Here is a 25,404-nt window from a genome sequence, read left to right on the forward strand (position 1 = left end):
CATACTGTTGTATGCATAGTACGACAGTTCAAATTGAGCAGGTTTTGCAGACATTACATCCCAAGCTCATTCCCAGTTCTTGTAACTGCATTATTCTTTATTAAAATGTTTCAAATAAGCTTTGTGCAAATGTCCTCCGAACACAACAAAAAAAAATCTATTTGCAACAGCAGATAGATATTCTAAACAGATGCAGACATCAAGACCAGACAGTTTTTTTTTTCTGATGGTACCTTTTCCATTTTCTGGATATTGCACCTCAGCAGATAGTATTTTATGGACAGTGAAGGTATGCGATTGCCTAGAACAGAACGTTACAGTAAAGGGGCTGTTTAGAATCAGAATTACTTTATTTGCCAAGTACTATATATATATATCACTTGTACAAGGAATTTTGGTGTCTTTATACAAAAACAGATGGAAGCAATTCAATACATGTGTACTTCACACAAAGCATATGCACCGATTCCACAATTATATCAAAAGTGTTCTAGAACGCTGTATTCTTTTTGACATACTGAGGTCCACACATCATATTACTCAATGCAATTGCATTCTCCTGGTTCTCTCTGATAATTCTAGTTCAGTTTCACCTTAAACCTGTTTGATAAAGCTCCAAAGCTTTTAGTTGGCCAGCTGTACTTAATTTTAAATTTACTAATGGGCTTTTCAATTGGGGGTGTTTAGGGACAGGGCTCGATTTCAGAACATCAGCTTCATAGTGTCCCATTGAGGAAGCTTTAATAAAGCCATTTGGACAGCACAATCTTTATTTTCAGCTCAAGGGCTGTACAATGAGACAGTCCCTTCTCCTTTCAGTTCCTCTATATGGGATATAGAACAACTGTAAATTGGGATGGTAGTACCAATTGTAACAGTCTGGAACTGTACTTTTTCTCGCTCCAACATCCTAGTTCTTCAGCTAGTAATGCCATGAATGTTAGTAATACTATATCTGCAGTACAGTGAACAATGAAAATAAAGCAGAGAAGCAAAGAAGGGAATAAAATTGCTGCTGGCTCTCACTGATGTTTTGGGACTGCTTCTTCTCAGTAATGGTTCCCAGCTTACTCTAATACTGGTAATTTTAGCCTTGGTAATGTAACAATAGTTTTGACAGGAGTACTAATACTCTAGAAATGTTTGCACCCAAGTGCAAACCCCCCCAGTGTACATTGTAGATACAATCTATCTGCTAAACCTTTGTAACAATGATATTGTATGTCAATAATTGTTTTCTTTTACTTAGAAAGACAGAATGTTGTGAATCCCCCAGTTATATACTAAAATATGAATTTATTAAATCTTGGTAGACATTAATTTTGGCATCCTGGCTTGCAAACCTTTAGAACACCTACATGAAGTAGGAGAGTCTGTGCTGAAACCCACCCATCCATTCATTCATTTTCTAAGCACTTTATCCAGCACAGGGTAGCAGTGGAGATGGAGCCCAACCCTGCAAGCAGTGGGACACCAGTCCATCGCATGGCACACGGACGCAGACAGGCATGCACTCACATGAGGGGTAATTTTCCCAGAACCACAATTAACCTAACAGCACGTCTTTGGACTGTGGGCTGAAACTGCTCTCCTTACTGTCCCCCCCAAGCCCATCTACATTGTATGGGTGACGGGGCCTTCTCCCGTTATGCCCCCAAGCTCTGGAACTCTCTGCCCAAGGATACCAGAGATTCACCTTCTCTAAACTCCTTCAAATCCAGACTCAAAACCCTCTTGTTCAGAAAAGGCTTTACTTAACTGGTTCCATTCTTCACCCCTCTGCTCTTCTTAGTACCACCATCCACGGTCTCCTCTATATATTGTAATTGTGTTTTATCTTGTGTATTCTACTTGTTTATTGTTGTATTCTTCTTATTTATTGTTATTGTCATCCTGTAAAGCGTTTTGAGAAGCCACCTTTAAAGGCGCTATATAAAATAAAGTTTATTATTACAGTATGTTTATTATAAACTGGTTAGAAGAAAAGTGCAAAAGTTCAAAGAACATACTGTTCAAACTCAAGCTGTTTAGCATCCCAGCAATTGAACCAAAGACTAAAGAACTGTGAGGCAGCACAACTGTGCCGCCATTTTGCCAGTTTTGAAAACTTAATGAATAAAAACAAATAAAAAACCATGAAATGGGCAGTCCTAACATAAATTTGCATTATCAGAATGTATTTAAACCATTCCAAAAACAGGCTTGAACAAACCAAAGACAATTCAGGAAAACCTGGTTAGGTTTGTCACAAAGAAAACGTGTCGCACAGCATTTTTCCCCCAAGTCAGGGAAAATGGGAAATGAGAGTAAATTCTCTTTACAAACTGTAACTGTACAGCATAAAATCAAACCAGAGGAGTATTCACACAATGAATGAAATTCAAAGGAAAAAGGAAACAAAGACTTCGTTTACAGTGCTTAACTGTCCATTGAGACTTACAGTACACATGCCAAAGGTCACAGCTTATGGAAGTGATACAGTATTTGACATTTAAGGACAAAGGGCCCAAGATTCAATTTATGAGTAAAGAAAACTTAGTACCTTGCAAAAGATCATTATGCTCCATGTTGTTCACACCCTAGCTTTGGTGGGAGATAGTTTTGTCAATCATATCAGTTTCCACAAACGCTGTAATGGGCATACAACCTGGCATTTCCATTCAAGTGTCCTTGGAGATTTGTTTTGAAGCATTATTATACAGTACGTTGGCCTGTCGTAATGGTAAATGTCATAAATGCTGTACTATTGTTTATAATATTTTTTTTCACAATGGGCTTGCTCTTAATTTTCTAGTTGGGGAGCCTTTAATTTAAGAATGTAATTTTGTGTCACTGGTATGCCCAAGTACTTAAAATTTGTCTCAGCTACCGGATATTACATGTACAGTAAATATAATAAACTGTCTCAATCATGCGAGATCCTAAACTTCGGTCTCAACCTATTTTTTTAATTAAAAAAACGTGTCTAGGTCACAAATGTTAGAACAATAAAACAAGTTCCTACTTTCTAGCTTATTTTGACGATGGTTAGCATAACCGTTTTATTAAAGATTATACCATTCAAAAGCGTATAAACCCTCACTTCTTTAAGTTAGTGATCCTAATAAATTTAATGTGCAATGAGTCACAATTTTCCAATACATTCCAAGCAAGTAACATGTGGACTGTAATGAGCCTTTATTTTTACATATTTCGAAGTGTGTTTTTGGGATACATCCATATATTTAAGATTATCCCTTTTTAAGTAGGGGTGACATTGCACCAGATGCCATCTACAGTACACTGATTATACAATCCTCTTCTCCCAACATGCACCTCTGCAAAGCAGTTGGACTTTGTAGTTAGAGAAATGTGTGAAACGTACCCCCCCAACCCACCCCCATTGCCCTCATCATTGGAGGGGCTTTGTATTCTCGGCATGATGCTGTTGAAGGATATGGAGATGTAAAACAGCCAGATCACAGTGTGGCAACACTGTCGCTTGCTGGGGAATCTGAAATAAATCGGATACATTCACTAAACACATTTCAATTGTGCTAAAAGATTGGATTTCCTAGTAATTTAATTTACCTTTGGTCTCTAATCTCACAGTTGCCTTATCCCACCAGTAGAGGACAGTGATTCCCATTCTAGTAGCATTCATTAATAAAAGGACAGAAGTACAGGGACACTACAGTGAGATAGCATAGAAGGTATTTTCAACCCTAAAAACCTGGAGAATTTACAGTATTTACAGCAGCACACCAGCCATACCGAAGCAAACTAAGGAAATAGTGCAGCATGCACCACCTCTGGTGAGAGTGGGAGATTAACTTTGACTGTCATGACATCTGTATGTTTTGCTTTGCTCTTCAGCCACAAAATCAACTGCCGAGGAGTTAGAGAATAAGTCCTCAGAAGTAGATAGATTTCAGTATCTATCTTATTTAGATAAAAAATTGAATTTGAATTTAGAATTTCAATTCTAAACGTATTGCCTTAAGGGACTGAATTTCAGAGTCTGTAATATTATAGGAAAGGAAATATGATTTTGCAATGGTATTTTAGTGGTAAAAGATTCAGTAATATTTTATATATTTTCCCCATTTATTTTTATTCTTGCTTCTTGACATTACTGTACATTTTGGTTGCCATTACTTTACGGTTTCATTTTGGTTAATATTGGTTAAAGTGAAAAATCACTCACTGCCAACATCAAATAATTTTGCATTAGAAAATAAGGCAATGAAAGCAGGGCTTTGTGATTACTATACAGAGCATACAACATAGGGCCAACCCATGACATGTCTGATAATTTTAAATCAGAAACACAAATCTCAGGGAATTCGTAAAACTTTGTTTCTGAATAGCACCCAGCTGATTACAGAGCAAGCAGAGCATTAATAACAGGAAGTAAAAAATAAAATGAATTTGAGCCGCAAAAGAATCTTTCACAAAAGCTATAGTATTAGGTCGACAGTTTGTTTACAAAAGATGAGGGAATTAAGAAATTTTAGGGATCTTGCTTGGTAATCACAGAACTAAAGCAAAATAAAATCTCCAGATCAGGTTCAGTAATCTACTGCCACCAGATTTTAAAATGCTCTCACTTCAATTACTCTGATCTTTGAACAGGTATTTTTCAAGACGACAGACGTCAGATTTCATCCCTTACTACAGCATGCAATATCTGGTACGGTATTCTCCTTCGGTTCATCTTTCCCATTTCTAATTTTTTGCTGTTGTTGGTAACTTTTGCAGTATGTGCCTAATACGATATTGTTCTAGTTGTATCATATGTACAATATATACTGATTACAAAATAAATGAAGAGCAAATACAACTGTATATTCTTAAGTCTCAGTATGATAGTACAGTAATGATACTAAACTTTAATCCTTCCATCTTTAAATCAGCAAATGTTTTCAAAGATATACATCATTCTTAATTTAGGATGAGTCTTAATACAGAAGAGATTTCTCTTAAGATAACAGACAATGCATATTCTTCTTTTGGTTTTCCAAATTTAAGTAACATGCAGAGAGAAAGTCAAGAATTCTAGAGTTTAGGTGTAACACTTCGGACATGCTGGTAGGATAATTGGCTTCTGAGACCCTGGAGTGACTGGGTGTGTGTGTCTGTGTCTGCCCTGTGATGGACTGGCATCCCATCCAGGGTGTATCCTGCCCTGTGCCTATTGTTTGCTGGGATAAGGGTAGAAAATGGATGGATGCATTGCTCTCTGTAAAAATCCTAGAAGTGACTGAAATGCAATTTCATGAAGAAATGAATGATGCCAAAATCAGGATCAATCTTATCTACACAGTATCAACAACACAGAAGCTGGATGGAGAGACGGTCAGCGTGCTTTATCCACAACCAGATGGTTGATCTGCTAATACACCATGTGCACTGCTGGCTGCACGATCTGGTCAGGTTAAAGAGCTACACCATTCACTGCGCCAGCCTGGCAACATAGAAACATCACCTTATGCAAAACAAATATTATGCATTAAATATTTAATCTTTTAAATGTAAACACAAAACTAAAGGCATCATGTAAAACTGAATGAAATTGCTATTGTTCTCTTCCAACGCAGAAATGATTCATTTTTAAATCCATTTGGGTCTTGGGCATTGGCCATCGAATGTTCACAACTGTGTGGCTCCAGATCTTTTTTCTCCAGGTCTAAATCTTAATGACTTGTAATTTACAGAGCCTTTAACATAACATTGCCAAATTAAAATTTCATATAAAGATGTACTCAAATGAAAGACATAAAACAGCTTTTGCATTTTACAAATTGACCATAATTAAGTACAAGATATTTTTTGCTCATTTTGTGACAGGCATTGGTGGAATATTAGGAGTATGAGTACCCAGCCCATACTGAACTGAAAACGTTTAACAAGAATCTGTTCTCAATGCTTTATCCATACAATTGGTGTGGATTACTTTTCTGATGTCTCTAAACCTCTACAAAAGTCATCTTATTAATGAACAATAAGTCTTTAAAAAATACAATACCATTTTAAATCAAAGAACATTGATTGCTTAAATGATTTTTATATTTAATTGGTTATTTAAAAGCAAGCAGATTAGTTTCAAAAATAAAACTGGGAAGGGAGGCACAGTGGTGTGGTCGTTAGCACTATGCCCTCACATCTCTTGGGTCCTGGGTCCAATTCCAATCTGACATATCTTGTGACGAATACATGTTCCCCAGCATGTGCAACGTGGTTTTCTCTGTCATACTGTCCAGATTAACTGGCACCTTTAAGATTTAAAATTCACTCCTTTGTGTGAGGGAGTGCATGTGCCCTGTGATGTCCCATTCAGTGTGTACTCCTTTCTTGTGTCCCAGGAAAAGGCTCCTGCGCACTAAGAACATCTAAGGACAGTGTCGAACACCAATTTAGGATGCTACAGTAGGATGGACAAACTTGATTCTGTGGTCATCGAGGCTACTTAAGGCAATTTGTTACTTTTGTATTACACATGCACAACGAAACTCTTAATTCACCTCTATCTTTCCACTCCATTTTTCTTTATGCACACAGTTCGATCAGCTACTGAGATTTTAGCCATTTAAAAATTTTTAGCCACTTTAAGCCAGCAGTTCAGCTGATAGATTTGCACAATGTAGTGCAAAAAGCATCCTTAGATGCTATAGAGAAGGCAGTACAGTGGTGCAGTGGTGAGCATTGCTGCCTCTGGGTGGACCCTGGGTTCCACTCCTTGGGGTGCTATCTGCTTTGCGTTTGTACGTTCTACTCATGTAGAGCGTACAAACGTTCTACATAAGCTTCCTCCAGGTGCTGTGGTTTCCTCCCAGAACACACAGGTTAGGTAGTTCTCTGAAGAATTAACCTTGGTGTGAGTGTGTGCATGTCTGTATGTGTCTGTCTGCCCTGTGATGACATCCGGTCCAGGGTGTGCCATGCCTTGTGCCTGCTACTTGCCTGGATAAGCTCCAGCTCTTCTGCTACCCTGAACTGGGAGATGCAAAGAGAAAACGGATCTTACATGTCCACAGATTTTGCTAACTAAGGTGAACATGAAAACTGGGGATATCCTGAATCTTATTGAAATCTTTGGTTACAAAAAAAAGCCAAGCATCATTTTCTTGAGAAGACTAAAGCTGTTTTGTATGCAAGTATGTTTAAAGTCCCACTATAAACCTGGGTACCCTTCTCTGAATTTGTACCCATTTTCATGGCTTGCGGGACCAGAACTGAATACAGTATAACAGCTGTGGTACAGTACCCCCAGATGCCTGTTATATTTAAGAAAATGCATTTGGTTTCTCCTTGCAAACCATAATTTGAGTAGATAATCTGAGCATCTTCTATATTCTTCTAAAATAAGATTTGCACAGTAGAATGGTGGTCATCAAAATTGGAGCAACTAAAAGTCCATAAACACACAGGTTAGTACAAGACCAAAGAGCGTTTTTCCATGATCCAGTGCTGTCATGCACCACTTTTGCAACTCAAGAGGAGACAACCTGTCCGTTAGCTTTTAAAAATGGTCTTCATGTTTGAAGCAAAGATACTATGATAACTATAGCTTAGGAAAAGCAGGAGTAAGACCTGGGTAAACAAGGTTTACTGCAGTATACAACCTAAAATACTGGATGAGTCACCACAAGACTTCAGTTCCCTTTTCTCCACAGTCTCTGTAATTAGTTTACACAGCATTATCTGCAAAGCAGATTGGCAGATTTATTCAGCTACCCTTTCTCACTTTTATAGTCTGTTGTCCTATTATTCCAGCAACTAAAGGCACATTTAAACAGGAACCCATTGTCTGCTGGACAGATGATACTCACTGACACTCGCAAGGGACCATTCCCTGATTGGCGATTCTAAATCAGCTTGCTAGACAAGACTTATCGGGAGGTAAGACCGTCTTCCCCCATCAGATTTTATTGCCTCTACACTCCCCACTACTTGGGGAGAAATCCATTTTGTCACTGTCCATACAGTATATTTGTCCTCTCTCCAGGGATGCATTAATGTGACCAGAGATAATCCACAGAAACAACTTCCACTCCACCAATCAGCATCTTAATCCTCACACACCGCTCTATCCCCCTGCTCACTGACATGCAGTATTTGTTAGGTGGGTTTCTAATTCTTACTTACATGAATATAGATTTTAGCCATTTCCATTAGGGATTAAAACTGTCAGAGTCAATGTACAGTATCAGAATCTACTGTACCAGGGAATTCTATAGCATTGCAATACTGCACTTGTCTGTGTGCATTCACATTCTTTACCTTACAGACAAATGATTCCCAGCGTATAGTGCCCGTTTGATTTCGATCAGATTAATTTGCCCCTACAAAAACAAAAAATAAAAGGCGACTACCAAGACAACCCAACTGATTTATTCCCCCCACTTAACTCAAACAAACCAGGCTTCAAAACAAACCAGGTCACTATTTAAGAATCTTAAAGTACTGGACAAACCTCTGGAGGCAGATTAAAATAAAACAGCTGGTGGTTTATCCAGCATTATGAACAGCAGCAACCCCCCCTTCACTCCCAATAAGCAATTCACATTTTTCAAACTAAAAACATGAATAGCCCTGTTGCAAAGGGTTATTCCAGGGAGACCACGCTGAAAACGATTCTTCTATTCAATTCACCGTTTCATTTGTTGCAACCATATCATACTGTAATGGGTCAGTATGGGAAAGGAGCTTAAACATCTCTAGAATTTTTGAACGTTTTGGGGCAAGGCACTCCTTTGCCAAGAAATGCTGAGAAAGCTGTATGGCAGATTCTCAATCCAAAGAAATACGTCTGTTTAAGAGAAGGCTATGATCTGGAACCCATTTACAAGTTGAAAAATCACCGTAATGTAACTATGGTATAATGTCTATAAGACCTTTCATTCCAATCTCAAAAGTCAACTGGTGTATTTTAGATGTAGCTGGGAGTGGGTGCAGATATCCTTTAATTTCAGTATGTCCTACTCAAGAATTTATGCACCATTGGGACTGTCTGGAGCAGACTTAATGTTAACCAACAATGGTACGTGAGAAAGCCTTCCTGTTTTTAGCTTGTTTTTTCCCCCCCACAGCCATGTGCTCGTGCTGTAGCCAAGTGAGACCGTAGCAAAGCTGAGCCTCATCCTTGCTATTAATTAGTGAAGGCTTTGCATGTCCTTTGGTTCAGAGCACTAACATTAGCTGGTTACGGTCAACAACCGTGCTTGATTCCTTGGGGGAAATTAATTCTTAATGTTTTTCTTGTTCTCTCCCAGATCACTGCGAAACTGGAAAGACTAATACACACGCAATATACTTTAGTGCATCACTTAATGAGTAAGTTATCATAAAATGTGAAGTCGTAATTGTTGTTCTTGTGCCTAGGATTTCTGCCATTTTGGTTTCCAAGCTCAGAATTAGTGTTCATTTATTAAATGACGCTATTACACATTCAATCAAATATCGCGAATAAATTGGGAATATTACAGTGAAACTGGGAAAGCAGGGATATTCCCCAAATAATTTTGTATGGATTTAAGACATTTAATATTAAGTCATCTTAATGATTTCACATCCTTACTGTCAACTATAAAATTATAATGCATGCTGAAAAGCATTAAGAAAACAACAAATGCTATCGATTCCAATATGCATTGGTGGGTTATTTGAATGCATTTCATGTACTGTATACAAACTTTTAATGAGATCTTTATTTTCAATGTTATGTAAAGTAGGAACCCAAAATTTTACTGTTTTACTCCATGTTAGCAGCACTAACACAGCACTGGTGGACAATATAAGTACAGTAGGTACATATAAAAGTATTTGTGCCTGTCTTACTACCCTACATTCTATCAATTTAAACCTGTACACTCTATTGTACTTTTTCTTTATCACAATGTACAAAACACATGGATGCTGTAATGGCACTTTATAATTATATATATATATAATGTTACAAACAGTGGGTTACAAAAATTGAGAAAATCAGGAATTGACCAAGCCAATTAGTCAATAGTAAAATAAATATCCATAATCCCCAGCATCTAAGGATTTAGTTTGTATTAGAGGTATGTGAATTCTTTGTTCTCTGGCACAAATATTAAAAATGACAGTGACACACACTACACACAAACATACAACATAACTTGTCAGCAGCTATATCAACCTGCAACTCCCACCTGGCAACCCACTGAGGTTAAGCACATGTGAGCCTGGCCAGTACCTGGATGGGAGACATCCTGGGAAAAACTAAGACTGCCGCTGGAAGAGATCTTAGGTGTTAGTGGAGCCAGTAGGGGGAGCTCTCCCTGCAGTCTGTGTGGGTCCTAATTCCCCAGTAGAGCAATGGGGACACTATACTGTAAAAATGCACCATCCTTCAGATGTAATGTAAAACAGAAGTCTTGACTTTGGTTCCTTCCGTTACCATTCATGGCCTCCTAATATTCCCCATCTATGAATTAGCTTCTCCTCCCCACTGATAGCTGATCTGGGGCGAGTGTATCGGTGCACTTTTCACATTATCTAGGTGGGGGCTACACATTGGCGGTGGTGGTGAAGGCGAGTCCCCGTTACCTGTTAAAAACTTTGATTGGAGTGTCCAGAAAAGCATTATATACTATATAAAAATTACAAGTTACTGTAATGACAAGTTTAGAGACAAGGAGCCCTATATCTAAGCCACCCAGAAAACCCCAGGGTGCTACTGAGTGTTTGTCTCTTTAATGCCTAGAGCCCAAAGAGAGAAGCCGTCTTCTAATTTAGATGTAATTCAACCTGCAGGCAAATGTTTCCACAAACCTGAATGCACCAGAGTAAATGGGAGACTAATCTCGCTGTTCTAAAAATGCACCCCAGGGAAGGCCATCTTTAACCAAAGTATTCTTTACTCAGGAAACCCAAGTTCCCTAAAAACTCTCAAGTTAGGCTCAAATACAGACAGCAGCTCCAATCATTTCTCTTCCCCAGATGACCATGAACTACTGTAGGTACTCTCACCTGGCACAAGTTTCAAGTTCCATCTCTTCTCCTCTCTTGTGGGCTAACCCTTTTCTATTTTCCTTTTCTTGATCTCATCTTACATGGCATGTTCCTGGATGGTTGATTGACTCTTAGTTATGTTTTGCCGTAAACAATTAAGGTAAACGTCGATTGCTTCACAGACTCTGGACTCCCTACATCGCGGCAAACATCACTTCAGCTTTGAAGCCTGAAATGTTGACAGTGCCAGGCATTACAAACATTACTTCGCTTCTTCAACACCTCTTCTCACCTACTGCACTTCAGCCTGTAACAATTATATGTCATTGTTAAAATTGTGTAAACAACCTTTACCAAACTGAATAAAGTCGGTTCATGTGCAATTGTATCGGTACAAGTTGAAGTACACCAAATGAATGACTTTTTGAGAAGATCCATTTTTAATGTCTCTAATGGACTGGAGTAGCGAGCTCTTCAAAACTATCGCCTATTGTGCACAGCCTGGTCTTCTGTAGCATTAAGAAGTACTGAATCATCAGATTTTCGATACTAAACTAATATTGGATCTAGAGTAAGAGCTAGAAACCGTACATGCATGATTTTTGTAGGAACCAGATACTGTAGACTAATGTATCCTAGTGTGTCATTATGAAGAGCCACTAGCATGATGTACAGTATGTCATATAGTGTCACTAGATAGAGTTTTTTGGAATCTCATCTGCTAAACTATTCCCCCAAAACCAGAAAGACATACCGTAGTAGTGACATGATCACCGCAAAGAAACAATGACATGCATTGATGTAGTAGGAGACACTAGTAGTAGTCACTAGTCGCACAAACTATTTTTAAAAGTGTTTAATACTAGTAATAAGCATCATGATTTCCTTCACCATTGCATGTAACCATGTTGTAGAGAACCTGGGATCTTCTTTATTTCATAGGACTTTGCTCGACACCAAGACAGATTGAGATACACTCAGTTTAGTTTTTCAGATCTATAATCGCTTAAGCAGTTGAATTCCCTCAATTTCGGTCCTTTTATTAGTGGTAGGAGGAAAAACGAGGTCTTGGGTTTGATCTAATAGTTCTTTTATTGGCTTTTCCAGCTACAAAGTTGTTTTAATTCTAGAGTTTTATTTCTTCAACTGAGTTTCTACCAGATTTGTCTGAACTACTGGTTCTGCTTTTTCCAATCCATGCAACTATTTTACTACTTTTCATAATGGCTCAGTTACCGCCAATTTTCTTACTTTGTATTATCTGGTTTTAACATTCTAGGGGCATAATCTCAAACAGGTTTGTTACTGAAAGTTATTTCAAATATTCCAGTCTTCCTAGATTACCACACACTGACCCAATATACAGTAGACATTTTACACTAATGCTCATTAGAATATATACTGTACCAACTTTCCTTGATTGGTTCAAATGATTGTATCATGGTGATACTGTATCTAAATCTTTCACAGTATTTCTAAAAAGAGTAAACATGGTCGTTAAAGAATTCTATATTGTTACATTCCGGAATAAAATAAACACAGTGGTATATCAAAAAACAAATGCACTGTCAGTAAGGAGATTTATTAAAAGGATTGAAAAGCAGACATACTGTACCAACAAAAGATAGAACCCAGTGCTCAAAAGATTCCAAGTATAATTCCCTTGCAGAATGTTAGATAAGATCTAAGTGATTTATAACTGATAAAATCAGCACCCTGACCAGAGCTGCAAGACTTTAATATTGCCTTACCTATAGGGAATAACCCCAAATCTGGTGTAGCCTAGAGGCAGCACATGCCCAGATAGTGCAGGGAAATAATGTAGGAAGTGTGATTAGTTGCAATATACAACATGCACCTTGTATGAATGCCAGAGCCAATGGGATAAAATAGTGCAGAAAACTGCCATTTAGAAATATGATTGTATAGACATCTGCACAGCAATCTCACACTGTGGGAGTAATTATGTATCAGTGTACAGTAAAGGAAGTGATTCGTGATGAACCATAAACAGATTATCATTTGCTCTGGATTGGCTGCATCAATAATAAAACATTGCATCACTGGATTTTAAACACTGTAAAAGTATTCTCCATTAGAATAGACACCCATAGCAGGCAGAGCTCACAATGACTATGAACCATGACGGCAAATATGCGTACAGAATCCAGTGGAAATTTCAACAAGCCAGGGGACAACAAAATATATCAGATATTCAGGCAGGAACAGAATTGAGAAAAGAGTTAAAGGAAAGTCCTAGCTGATCATGCTTCAGAGCTCACAGGCGACAGCATGAAGAAATAAGGAGAAAGACTGAACATCCAAAACGAAACAGAAAAAAAATAAATCAAGGAGAATAAGGTGGAGGTGTAGCAGTAGCAGTCGGAGCTCGCTCGCCTGCAAACCAGAATGTGCCTTTTAAAGTTTTTGTGCACCATGAAACCAGTACAGTACATATAGCCTTGCCTTACCTAGAGTGATCCCAAGGTTCAGATACTACAATGACAAGTCAAAGTAAGAGCAAGAGACTCAATTGCAGGGCTTTTTAAGCATCATAAAAGACTCCTAAAAAACAGAGCACCATGTACACCTCTTTAATACCAAATAAAATAGACTACTCCTGTGCGAAAATGAGCATTTTTGCACCCATCACCAATAATCTCAATTAAATAACTGACACCCAGTATGGCTATTTAGAGTAAACAATTATATGCCCTTGGAAGCAGCCTTAAAACAGCCTCAGTCATACATTCAAGTAATTTGCTCCTCACCATGTCATTTTCATACATTGTGAATACTGAATTCAAATACATTCAACAGGTGAACTTTTACTCTTGTCCTTGACAGAGTTGGTAGAAAGTTGTTTTTTCTTCTGTGTTGTGTACAAAGGGTCAAGCGTAGGCATTTAAGGTAATACAGCTACCAAGCTTTGACTATTAAGTTTAATTCTGCTTGAGCAGATTGTGGTCTCAGAATGTAAGTTATTCCAAGCCATGCGTGAGCTTAGCTGGATTAAATATAGACCCATCTGAAATGTACTTGTGATCCATATGCATTTGAGTTTTAATAAATGCATAACTGAGGGTAAGTGTTATTTGTACTTGGACATATCACTGAAACAAAAAAATTGAGCACAAGTAAACAGAATACACTACGACAGAATGAATCAAGCACAGATTGTTTGCTTTTGTGATCAGACGTTCACATTTAAAACAAGTGTTGCAAACGTGCTTCTTTCACATTTAAAGTCACACTAATATCCCAATGAGCATTCTGAATCAAAACTTTGTGGAAAATGACATCAACAGAAATAAGTTAAAAAAAGAACATCTTTATTCTATTTGGGTGGACAGCAGTGCCTTATTCTGCACAATTCTATATAAAGTGATGTAGAGCATCCCTATAACCAGGAAGCACAGACCAAACTCATCACAATAATTGACTAATAAAACTGGCAAACCCATGACAAGATTGGTCCATAAGAAAACTCTCTGCACTGGAGATCTTAATGAACACCTTTATTAATCCGTCATGCTTAATGAAAAGCCATCTTATCTGCCCGAGATGTTCAAATACTGCTTTGGCAGCCTGTCTAGGTGTATAGTCGCCACTAAAGATACCCATTGACACTTAAGAGTTACTCAAAGGAGCCCTGAAGTGCAGCTATCACAGAGGTTTAATTTTGTAATCGTCTCGGTTCTAGTTCCATTCAAATTGATGAAATATGATAGTCTCAATTACCATCTAAAGGGGTGGCTTGAAACCTAAAGCAAAAAACAAAACAATAACCCTTGGCTATACAGATTTCCATTACAATACATGTTTTCTATTTGGTGAAGGGCTTGCTCATTAGCTTGTGACAGTCCACATGGTTCTTCAAATTGAAAGGTACTGTATAACGTTTGGCCAGATGGAAACTTTGAAAACTAGTCTATTGGCTAACTTCTTACCAATTCCTCGACATCATAATCCTGGAAAGATGCTGGAACTGTGAGAAGAAATGATAGGCAAAGTACCGTACATTTTCCTTCAAGAAGATCTGTTCTCTACAAGAAAAAACAATCTGAATCACAATTTGGGTTGCTTTGGAATTGTGAAACTACAAATACTAAAAGCTCAGCAATGAAAACTAGTTAAACATCTATGCTTTTCTTATTTGGTGTTGCACAGGTTGACATCCCATCTTTTATAAACACAGACATATTAAAATAAGATATACTGTATCAGCTAATTATGGGCCTGAATATTAACTAGATATTGCCATACTGTAACACTTGGGAGACAACCATCTACCCTAGAGTAGATGATTATGTTCAACAGCATGACATACTGTAAGTAACTGGCTAATGGGATGGAGCAGTGGCTCTGTGGCTAAGGATCTCCACCTGTGACTGGAAGGTTGCCGGTTCAAATCCCGCAGCCAGCAGAGGAATCCTACTCCATTGGGCCCCTGAGCAAGGCCCTTAACTGCTGTACAATGGCTGACTCTACACTCTGACCCCAAGCTTCTCTCCCTCCCTGTCTGTGTCTCATGGAGAGCAAGCTGAGGTATGCGAAAAGACGAATTCCTAATTCAAGAAATTGTATAGGGCTAATAAAGTGGTTATGTTAATGAAACAGAACTGCAGTACATATACCTTCAATAAAACACTGTGCTGTCACCTCAAATGTTCTCTAGTCGACAAGAGAGCCATTCAGCCTCTCAGCTGGGAATATTGCAGCTTTTTTTTTTTTTACAGCCTTCAGATCATATTCAAACCTTAAAGCTACAAATAATCTCCTAAGGTGGAGAATATTTCTTCCTGGGGTTTCTCGTGGTGTAGCCACTGCAGTCCAAATAGGACAATGCAGATGGATCATACAGAACAGAAATAAAGATGAAAGTTGCCCATCTAGAACAGACCACTTCCACATACACTAATTACTACCAGTAGAACTTCATTACTTAAGCAGGAGATGTTGCAACTATTATATCATAATGTAGTTCAGGTGGGTAGCTGTGTCGGCATACATAGGCTGCAAAGGAACAAGTAATAGGTTTATTCTATGCTGAAAAAGTTTTGGCCGTGGAGCCTTCTTTAGGTGTGAGAAAGACAGGGCAGTAAGCAAAGAATGTAGCATAGAAGAACAAAAGCTGGGAGAGAGGAGGGGCAGGAGGCGGGAGCAGGAGACAGTGGCTAATCAGGTAGTGTAAAGTCAGGATAGGTGAAGAGAGGTGTGAAATGAAACCTTCAATAACCTTATTATAATGTTTCTTTCTGTATAAATAGCCACCTTACATTTCTATAACATAGTAAAATTTCTTATCCCAAGGAAAAAAAACCTAGCTGCTCACTATTTGAAGTGTAAATAGAATTATGTCATCCAATGATTTGTAAAAATTACACTTTGTCCCATCCAGCGTGTACCCTACTTTGAGCTCTTTGCTTGCTAGGTTAGGCTCTGGCTTTCATGCAACCCTGTACTGGATAAAGCAATTTAGAAAACAAATGGATTGACCTAGCATTTGTATAATGTATATAATGAGTTGAGATTTCATGAACAAGACCTAATAACATTCTAATGAGTGCAAGAGAACTGCCCTAATAAGAAGAGGTTAATAGGATTAAAATAACCTCCTAAGGGCAGCCCTGGACATGAACACAACTCAATTAATGATAATGCTACTTCTGTTACAGTAAACACACATATTGTTTACACCTGCCCATATTAGCTGTAACCTACACTGAGCCCAGTAAATGTGACCTATAACCTCCCTCATTAACAGACTATAGGCTCTTTATTTTAAGAAAAAAAGATCATTAAATTGGATGAGCTTACATTAGAACACATTCCCAATTCAATGTAGAGGCTCTATAAAGAGAAGACTAGATATGACCTTTTCTTTTTCTGCAATGACACTTCAGAGATCAAACCTCTTTTTTTACTTGACTAAGGGACCACAAACCTCTTATAGAATAATGCAGTGTTTATCTAATTGGACCATGAGCTTCAATCCCAACATTCTCACAGACTAGATTCATAGATTTATAGCTAGAAATAAATATTCCAACATAGAAAAAAAACAATATTGAACATGTGACTAGTACACTATATAAATCTGACCAACAGTGATCATTCTATGTCAGTTTTTCCAATCCTGATCCTAATGACCCATACACCTGTTGGTTTTTGTTCCAGTCAAAACCTCAGTTTGACAATCAAACCCTCCAGTGACTTAGTGTATTAGGTCAAGTAAGATTCATTTGAACTGCTTGTGCTCAGCTCTTAAACATGTAGGAGCCTTAACCATTGTATTTTTTAAGTGAAATAAAACCCCAAACTTGCAACTTGAAGCAAAATGCAAAAATTCAATGGCAGCAACTTCTTAGCTCAAGCAAGGATTCGATTATCTAATGAAGGTGGGATGGAATGAAGACCAGCAGGTGTATCACCAGGACCAGGAATGGGAACCACTGTTTTAAGCTTAGAAACAATACTAATGTTTATCCCTGAATTTTGGGAGTAGCCAGACATGTCAGCTGGTTTCCATTCCACCATGGACTCTTACAGACTTGATTTGAATTGTTCACTTCATTTGTCTATTAACAATTTAATACTCACTGAGGATTTTAGGTTACCTAAAAAAACCCCAATGGTCAGTTACAGTATCTAGGATCAGGAGTGATTATTAGTCCAATAAGAAACTTAACATGATCACTATAAATGTTTTTAAAAAAATGCAGGAGTCAAAAGAAATGGTGACTGACCGCGCTCTTATTTGAATGTTACATACTGTACATGTGGAGAGAAACCAAGTTTACAGAGTATTTAAATCAGGCTGGAACAAAAGTTTAAGCTCAATTTGATGTAATATCTTTAATAACTCCCAATTTTGCAACAGTTGAGGTTTAGCACAATGCTGCTTTTCTGCTCCAACAGATTACAGCAATTTAAAGTGATAAAATTAGACTTTTCTGAGGACTTTTTTCTGACAATTTTCTATCTTTTAGGGGACTATTTTTGTTCTCTTCACCTTGAAAAAATATGGACATGGATCATTTTGTATGATCTATGGTCTCATTTACAAAAATAATTTATCAAAAATGACATTGATAGCAATACAAATTTAGTTCATGAAAAGTCCAATTTAAGAGTGATTCTACATTCTCACCACAAGAATGAAAGTGTGGTATCTTTGAGCATTTGATAAATGCACTACAGAAGAGAACAAAGTTCTTCATTCATACAGAAATACTATAATTCTATGACAATCTTCAACTGGAATTATAGGAACTTTGTTACATTAACTACTAATCCTACTAGATTAGAATCCTGCAGTTCAACAAGTATCCTTTTAGATGTAGGGATTAGAAAGAAACCAATAATATTAATGTTGAAGGAAGTAACAATTCAGCAATTATGTTTGATTAGTGGAATGCATCAGATTAGCTGCTGCAGCACTTGACTGCTCATGTATAGTTTCTTGAGTTGATATGATCTAGTTTTTGACGATTCTGATCAATGTGAATTAAAGACTGTTTAAAGCATCATCCACATGGATGCTGTACATTGGTGGTGGTGGAAGGGAGTCCCGATTACCTGTAAAGCACTTTGAGTGGAGTGTCCAGAAAAGCGCTATATACAGTACCCTGTAAGTGTAAGCAATTATCAAAGGCAAGTGTGGATCATTTTCACCCAAAACAATTCTTTAATAATTTTTGTAGTATTAGGCAAGTCTAGTGAAGGCTTTAAGCAAATTGTTAATAGTCATAATACACAAGTTTCAATTTTCCATTTTAACCGTTTCTATCTGGCAAAGCAGTATAAGGGTGGGAGTATACAGTATATTGATTATATATAAGTAACTGGCTCATGTCAAGACAACCCTGCGATTTCAAGTCATTATCATTTCATTTCCTCATCTGCTCTACAACCTCCAGTTCTTTTCACTGAACTTTGTCTTGAAATGCACTCAATCTCAAACAAATGAGACCGTTTCATTTACAGATTAATTTCACTTTTACCTCAGCACTTGCACTTTCACATTTAAAAAAAACATACCAAGCAAGGTATTGAATACCCCAAAGCACAACCGACTTGTGACAATAAGTCAAAGTGATAAGTGCCATGTTTGTTTTTTCTGAAATACAGAATACTTCTGTAATGGCAGAGAGAAATGAACACCCGAGGTTTACTTACACTGTAAAATGATACAGGAAGCATTTCAGTCCACTCGGTCGCTCAAGGAAGTTGTAGACATCCCCCTGCATGCTAGTTTTGGTCAGGTAAGGATGGTGGAAGTGCTTGGGAGAGTAGTTCCTGCGGAGCTCACTGGCTGATGAGCGCTGGCTGTCGATCTGGAAGGCTGGGTCCTTTGTGTCCGTCTGCGGGCTAGAGGGAATGCCTGATCCATTATTCACCGCAGGGTCCTGTTCCAGTGAAACAGGAGAGTACCGCATGTCAGCAGGCTCCCTGCTCGTCTCTGGACTCTGAGTATTTCTGGAATGGCCATTGGGGCCCATCACTTGGACCGAGAGCTGAGCTCTGGTGCTGCCCGCCTTGTTGGAGCCAACATCATACATGGAGAAACCCTCCCCATCTCCCATGATGCAAGGATTAGGGAAGCCACAGAGTCCTTGTCAGGTAGATTCAGTTCAGAGGAAACTGGGGCCGAAGTTTCTCACTTTTGCCAACAAGTTGCCTCTGAGAATACAGCAGGAAGAAGTCCTTTTGTAGGACATGGACTCTTCAGAATGTGTCTCATGCCAAAAACACAGTGTTCCTAGAGGAAGAGATGCACAATGATTACAGATCATTAAAAGAACCAAAAGCTGTACATCCGATTATGAATTTTGTGGAAGACAATATCAATTGGTAATAGTTACAGTGAATCTGTGCACAGATTTGACTATACAATTAGTAAGTTTTACCTGACACCATTATCGCCTGCTAGTCAAAGGTTACTTACTCAGTCACAAGACAAATGCTTTTATAAATTGTTCTAATAGTAGAAAACACCAGTGGAAGTGTTCAGATGATTACTGATGCTCATAACATTTTTATAATTTCCAGTTGATCAGATTATTAAAAAAGGGAGCATAACATGCACTGTAGTTTAACAACTTAGAAAATTGTAATCAATTGTTATTGTTATAAAGCTAAGATGTCCAAAACGGTACAATAAATCCCAAAGACAATCTCTTTCGCTGAACTGCTCTGTGGAGTTGGAGCCTTGTTTTAATTAAACAAGCTCTTAAAGGCCTACATACAGAAAACTCAAAAAGACATCAGTACCTTACTAACAACCACACCTCTCAAACAAAAAGCATCATGCATAAACATGTTGTTTAATTCAATTTTCTAAAACATATCTGAGGGTAGCTAGTATATATTTTATGGAGTATAGTATAGACCAGCTCCCCTCCTCACAGCTACATGGCACCCTGGTGTTTCAGAGGAAGAGTAACTGGATGGCCACCAGTTACCTCTTAAAGAAACATTCAACTTAAGGTAATAGTTTCAGTTACATCCTCTGCTACCTTCCAGCCTCACCAATAAATACTCACATACAGTATAAACAGCACTACACACCTGCAAATATATACTGTACAGTAGGCTTTTCTTTGTTATTCCCATCTGGATAGTAGAAATCTTCTAGTAGCAAATATACTGTAATAATTCCTTACACTTACAGTATAGACCAGTTTTCTGGACACTCCACTCAAAGCACTTTACAGGTAATAGGGACTTTCCTCCACCACCAATGTGTAGCTACCACCTGGATGATGTGATCACAGCCAAAGTGCACCAGAACACTCATCACACATCAGCTGTCAGTGGGGAGGAGAACAGAGTGATGAAGCCAACTTGGAGACGAGATGAAGCCATGATTGGTAAGGGCCAGGGGGAAATTTGGCCAGGACATTGGGGTAACACCCTATTTTAAGGAAATGGCCTGGGATTTTTTTTAATGACACTGGAGAGTCAGGACCTTGGTTTTATATCTCATCCAATGGGATGGCACCTTTTTTACAGTATAGTATCCCCATCACTATAAAGGGGCATTAGGACCCACATACAGTAGACCACAGGGTGAGTGTGCTTACTGGTCCAACTAACACCTCTTCAAGCAGCAACCTTAACTTTCCCCAAAGGTCTCCCATCCAAATACTGGCCTGACTCATCTGCTGAGCTTCAGTGGGTGCGAATTGTGAGTTGCAGGGTGATATACTGTAGCTGCTGATAATTGTCCAGGATTTCCCCCAAATACCATACTGTAAAACATCCAACCAAGTGCTATTGCTATTGGTGAGGAACGCACTTCTCCAATCATTGCTGAATATCCTGCAGGGGGCTGCACAGCCTGTAACATGCATGACTCAAGTTAGATGTGTAGGAAGACTCCTCCTACACAAAAGTAGGAATGTCCAGTTTGGTATAACAAAAATGGCTCTTCTGACATTAAAAAAAAAAACCTGAGGGAAATATTCCCCTGCCTTCCATAACCACCTCAATTTCTCCACTGAAACTACAGTACTTCACAAAAAAAAGAAAGAAGTTGGCAGACAGGTACTGCACTAGCTGGGAATATGATAACCCTGCACTAGCAATCAGCTGGCATGCTTTCCTGGCACCTATGAGCCCTGTCCTTTTGGAATATTTTGTTTCTGGCACTTTCCATGGCCCAGATTCGTGGAGCTAGAGACCTGACTGTTTACTTTTGGTAATCGGTAACAAAATTGCAAAGTTTCTGATGCATGAGGGCAAAAAAAAAACAAACATTCTTATGCTTTTGATTTTTGATTGGCTTTTGAAGATTTGCAAGTATGTTCTCATTCTGGGTAGGGATGGGTATTTGGAGTTTTTCTAGGTGCCTACCATTACCTACCCACAAAAAAAAAAAATGGTTCCCAAAAAAAAATCTCATCTTCAGAAATTGTGAAGGGATCCAACCAATAAAAGCACTCACTCTAAACGCTGGTTGTGCTCTAGGTCTCAAACATTAAAAGTTGAAGTCTGGGTCTTGTCATTCATCAGCTGTGACCAGGATTCCCCAGAGAGCCTGCAAGGGAATGGTTGGGATTAATCAGGAATCTCTCCATTCCTGGTGACACAAACTGCTGCAACTTCCTGGGAGTCTGCAAGCCTTGCAACAACTTCAGTGAGACACACACACACACCCAAGTCACTGCAGAACAATAGAAAAAAAACATGCAATTGACTATTCAAAAGTTGCTAGACAAAATAAACTTGTTAAAAATAAAATGCAAAGAAATCCTTGGCAGCTGTTCTACTCCCTGACAAAGTGAAGACTATAATCCACTAAGAAGTGCATTTCTGATTATCCAGTTCTCAGTTGAAATGCAACCTAAGAGATACTGCCAAAAACAAACATCAAGGAAATGACAATCTGCAAACCCCGTCATTTAGGACTATTTCAGGTATCTACAATCAAGCCAAATTAAAAACAAAATAGCCAAAGAGGGTGGGGGGTGGACAGGAGTTTTGTCATTTCTTTAATGTAGTCCATTCCAAGTACTATATTTACTGTACACTGTAGAGAACAGGCTCTTCACTTTTACTAAATGTAGCAACAAACATACAGTATGTACTATAGGGGTAATCAAAGGAACAATAAATCAATTTTGATAGAGAAAATTGAAGCTGCTGTAGAGCATTGAAAATTAGCTCAGATGTAAACAGTATAATACAACCCAAATAATGAGATTTAATGGAAGAATTTTATATCCTGACAGCATCAGGCCCATTTATACCTACTGTAATTTGACAATCCTTAAATGCACAACTAAGCAAAACTCATTCAAATAGAAGAACCAGGATGTTAAGAACAAAAAAAAAATGGTTGTGAAAGGCCAGGCAATTTTTTTCTTGCAGTCCCCGATTTACCAAGATCACCCCAAATAATGTCTGGATCACTAAGAGACTTAATAAAAACAAAAGTGGTCAATCGTCATCCATTCCAGTGAATTATGTAAAGCGCAAAAGACGATTTTGTAAAGTCTGTTTTTCCAAACACTACGCAATGGTTCAACACAAGACGAATGGCATGTTTTTACTGTACTTCTGAAGGCATAAAGGTAATAGAAGCCAGTTTCCCCCTCGCGTGTCTGTCCTGCAGCTTTCCCGTTGTGATGACAGCTAACGGCAACACTTTCTTTGAAATGTATTCGGTTTCTTCTCCGTATTACACGCGAAGGACACCCTGTAGACGAGATCCATTTCCAACAGGGATTCCTTGGAAACCGTGCACGATTTTTGTTGTTTTTTTTTACAATAAAAGTGGCTGTCAAACAATCGAATACAGTGCCCTGATTAATCAGCAAGGTTAATAAACACCAACTGAAACAGAAAGAAAACAACATGTTTCCATTAATCCACTGAAGTGAAATAAGACTATCTTGACCTCGCCACAGTTATAGAATCACGTAAAATGTAATAAAGGGCTGCAATACCATGGCCTTTCAAGCACATAAATCACAACCTTCCCATTCCCAACTTTACGCTGATACAATAGCATTCTTTAAAAACTAAACTGGCTACAAACAACTTACAGTATGAAGGTATCAGAGAGGAAAACACTTTAAAAAATATTTTAGCTTGTATTGATATGGAGTACTGTATGTAGACACGGTCTTTGCCTTTAAACAATTGAAACAAAACCAATAACTGAAATACCCATAAACGCATTTGGATATTACTTTTTATCGAGAGGGTCACATCCAAGATGTTCCTCAATGGAGATAGTAGTTAAGTAACTAAATTTTACTAGCTACAAATATCAATGGTTACCGATTTCGAGCAAACCGTTGTATTATCGCCTAATACATACTGTAGCGCTGCCAAATTCTTTCTCGTTAAAACAAAAATTAAGCAGTTCTAATTCCTTGTTTATTTCATTTATTCGTGCTGCAGAAAAAATAGCGGCATAGGAGGTCTGAGGACTAAATAACGTTCACCCCATTCATAAATTGACCTGAAATAACCGTATCATGTCTTGATCTTGGCAATATCTTTATCATTTTAAAATCAAACGAGTTTTCATTCCAGGATTTATAGCTCGCAAGCAATATGCTTAAAACTAAATCCCCTGTGATGTATTCGATGACGTTATGCGATGGTGAATGCAAGATTAAGATGAGTTAACTGGCAGTGAATGTATTCTCATGTTTGAATTAATGTAAAATCGTGTATGCCACAAGAAAAAGCTAACTTCACTAGTTCACGAAATCATGTCAAGTGGACCGAGTTGTAGCTTTAATTCGGTTGATCGGGTTTTTATATTGAATTATATTAAAAAGTTTGAACAAGGCACAAAACGAAACGTGAAAAACGTATAAATATACCTGCAAACATACTGTACGCTAATTGCTCCAAAATTAGCGTACATCACATCAGTTATCGCATTTTCTTAATATATGCATTATATTCACATCTAAGATATATAAATATTAGAAAATGGATTTACCTTCTTCCGTGGCTTTAACAAATTCCGGAGGCTGAAAACATGATTTCGCCTACCGCAGGAACAGGACAAGACTAAACCGAGAACGGTAGAAATCATCAGTTCAGGACCGTGGAGAGCGAAACAGAAAGATCATCCCAGGCAGTCTTCGTTGTATACACTATCTCCCTCCCTCTCCTCATGCTGTCTCTTGTGTAATATTTCTATCTTCTAAATCAGCAGCTGCCGATGTTGATAAGCGGCGGGGACAGCATGCGGACAGATCTTTTCAGCGCGTCGTGTTCGTACCTGATGCATCGAACTAGGAAGCTGCACAGCGTTTCATTTTAGTGCTTATTGGACATTGCACCCGATTTGTCGTATAAAACGAAACGAAATGTTAACTTTATGCTACAAGTACAGGCGAGCCACTGTGTACCACAGTTTTACGAAGACCAGTGCGCAATTCTCACAATAAAACGTAAGTATAATGTCACCAGCTTCGAAGTTTGTCACAGGCAGTTTATTTTGGGGGTGAATTCTCTATTTTGGTTAACTTCCTTTTCTTAACCCGAAATCTTTTATGTGTCCAGCACATTGTAATAGCAAAGATTACCTAGCGAGATAGCTCTCCAGCTCCTTTGATAGCAGCTAATTGACGTGAGGATTGATTGATGTCATGCAACCATTTTCTTATTCCATGGAAGCTTGCTCCAGACCCCCACAACCCTGTGTGTAAAGGCACCTTCTCCATCTTTTTAGGAGTGACATGTGGCAACTGATGGACAACCCCTGGAGAAATCCCAGAATCCCAGTTCAGTCCATTGTCGTGAATACATACCCCAAATGCTTTACTAATAAGACATTGCACTAAAGCCATGTCAATAATGTACTAATGCATGCTTTACAGAACACCCCTAAAATTATACTTCTCTTTTGGGTAACAGATACAACAATTGCACTGTACACCATTCTATGCAAGATATGTTACAATGCAA

General features: G+C 38.3%; 1 protein-coding gene across 1 annotated transcript in view; it reads right to left on the reverse strand.

Moving 5' to 3' along the window:
- kcnq1.2 (potassium voltage-gated channel, KQT-like subfamily, member 1.2) overlaps positions 1–19,550 on the reverse strand; it is a 285,958-nt gene extending 266,408 nt beyond the window's left edge. The window contains exon 1 of the mRNA XM_088922866.1: positions 19,144–19,550. Coding sequence (XP_088778992.1) covers positions 19,144–19,550 — 407 coding nt within the window. The remainder of the gene's footprint in view (positions 1–19,143) is intronic.
- Between the last annotated feature and the right edge of the window lie 5,854 nt (positions 19,551–25,404).

The sequence above is a fragment of the Atractosteus spatula genome, chromosome 8 (assembly GCF_055471065.1).
Source record: "Atractosteus spatula isolate fAtrSpa1 chromosome 8, fAtrSpa1.hap1, whole genome shotgun sequence".
NCBI lineage: Eukaryota > Metazoa > Chordata > Actinopteri > Semionotiformes > Lepisosteidae > Atractosteus > Atractosteus spatula.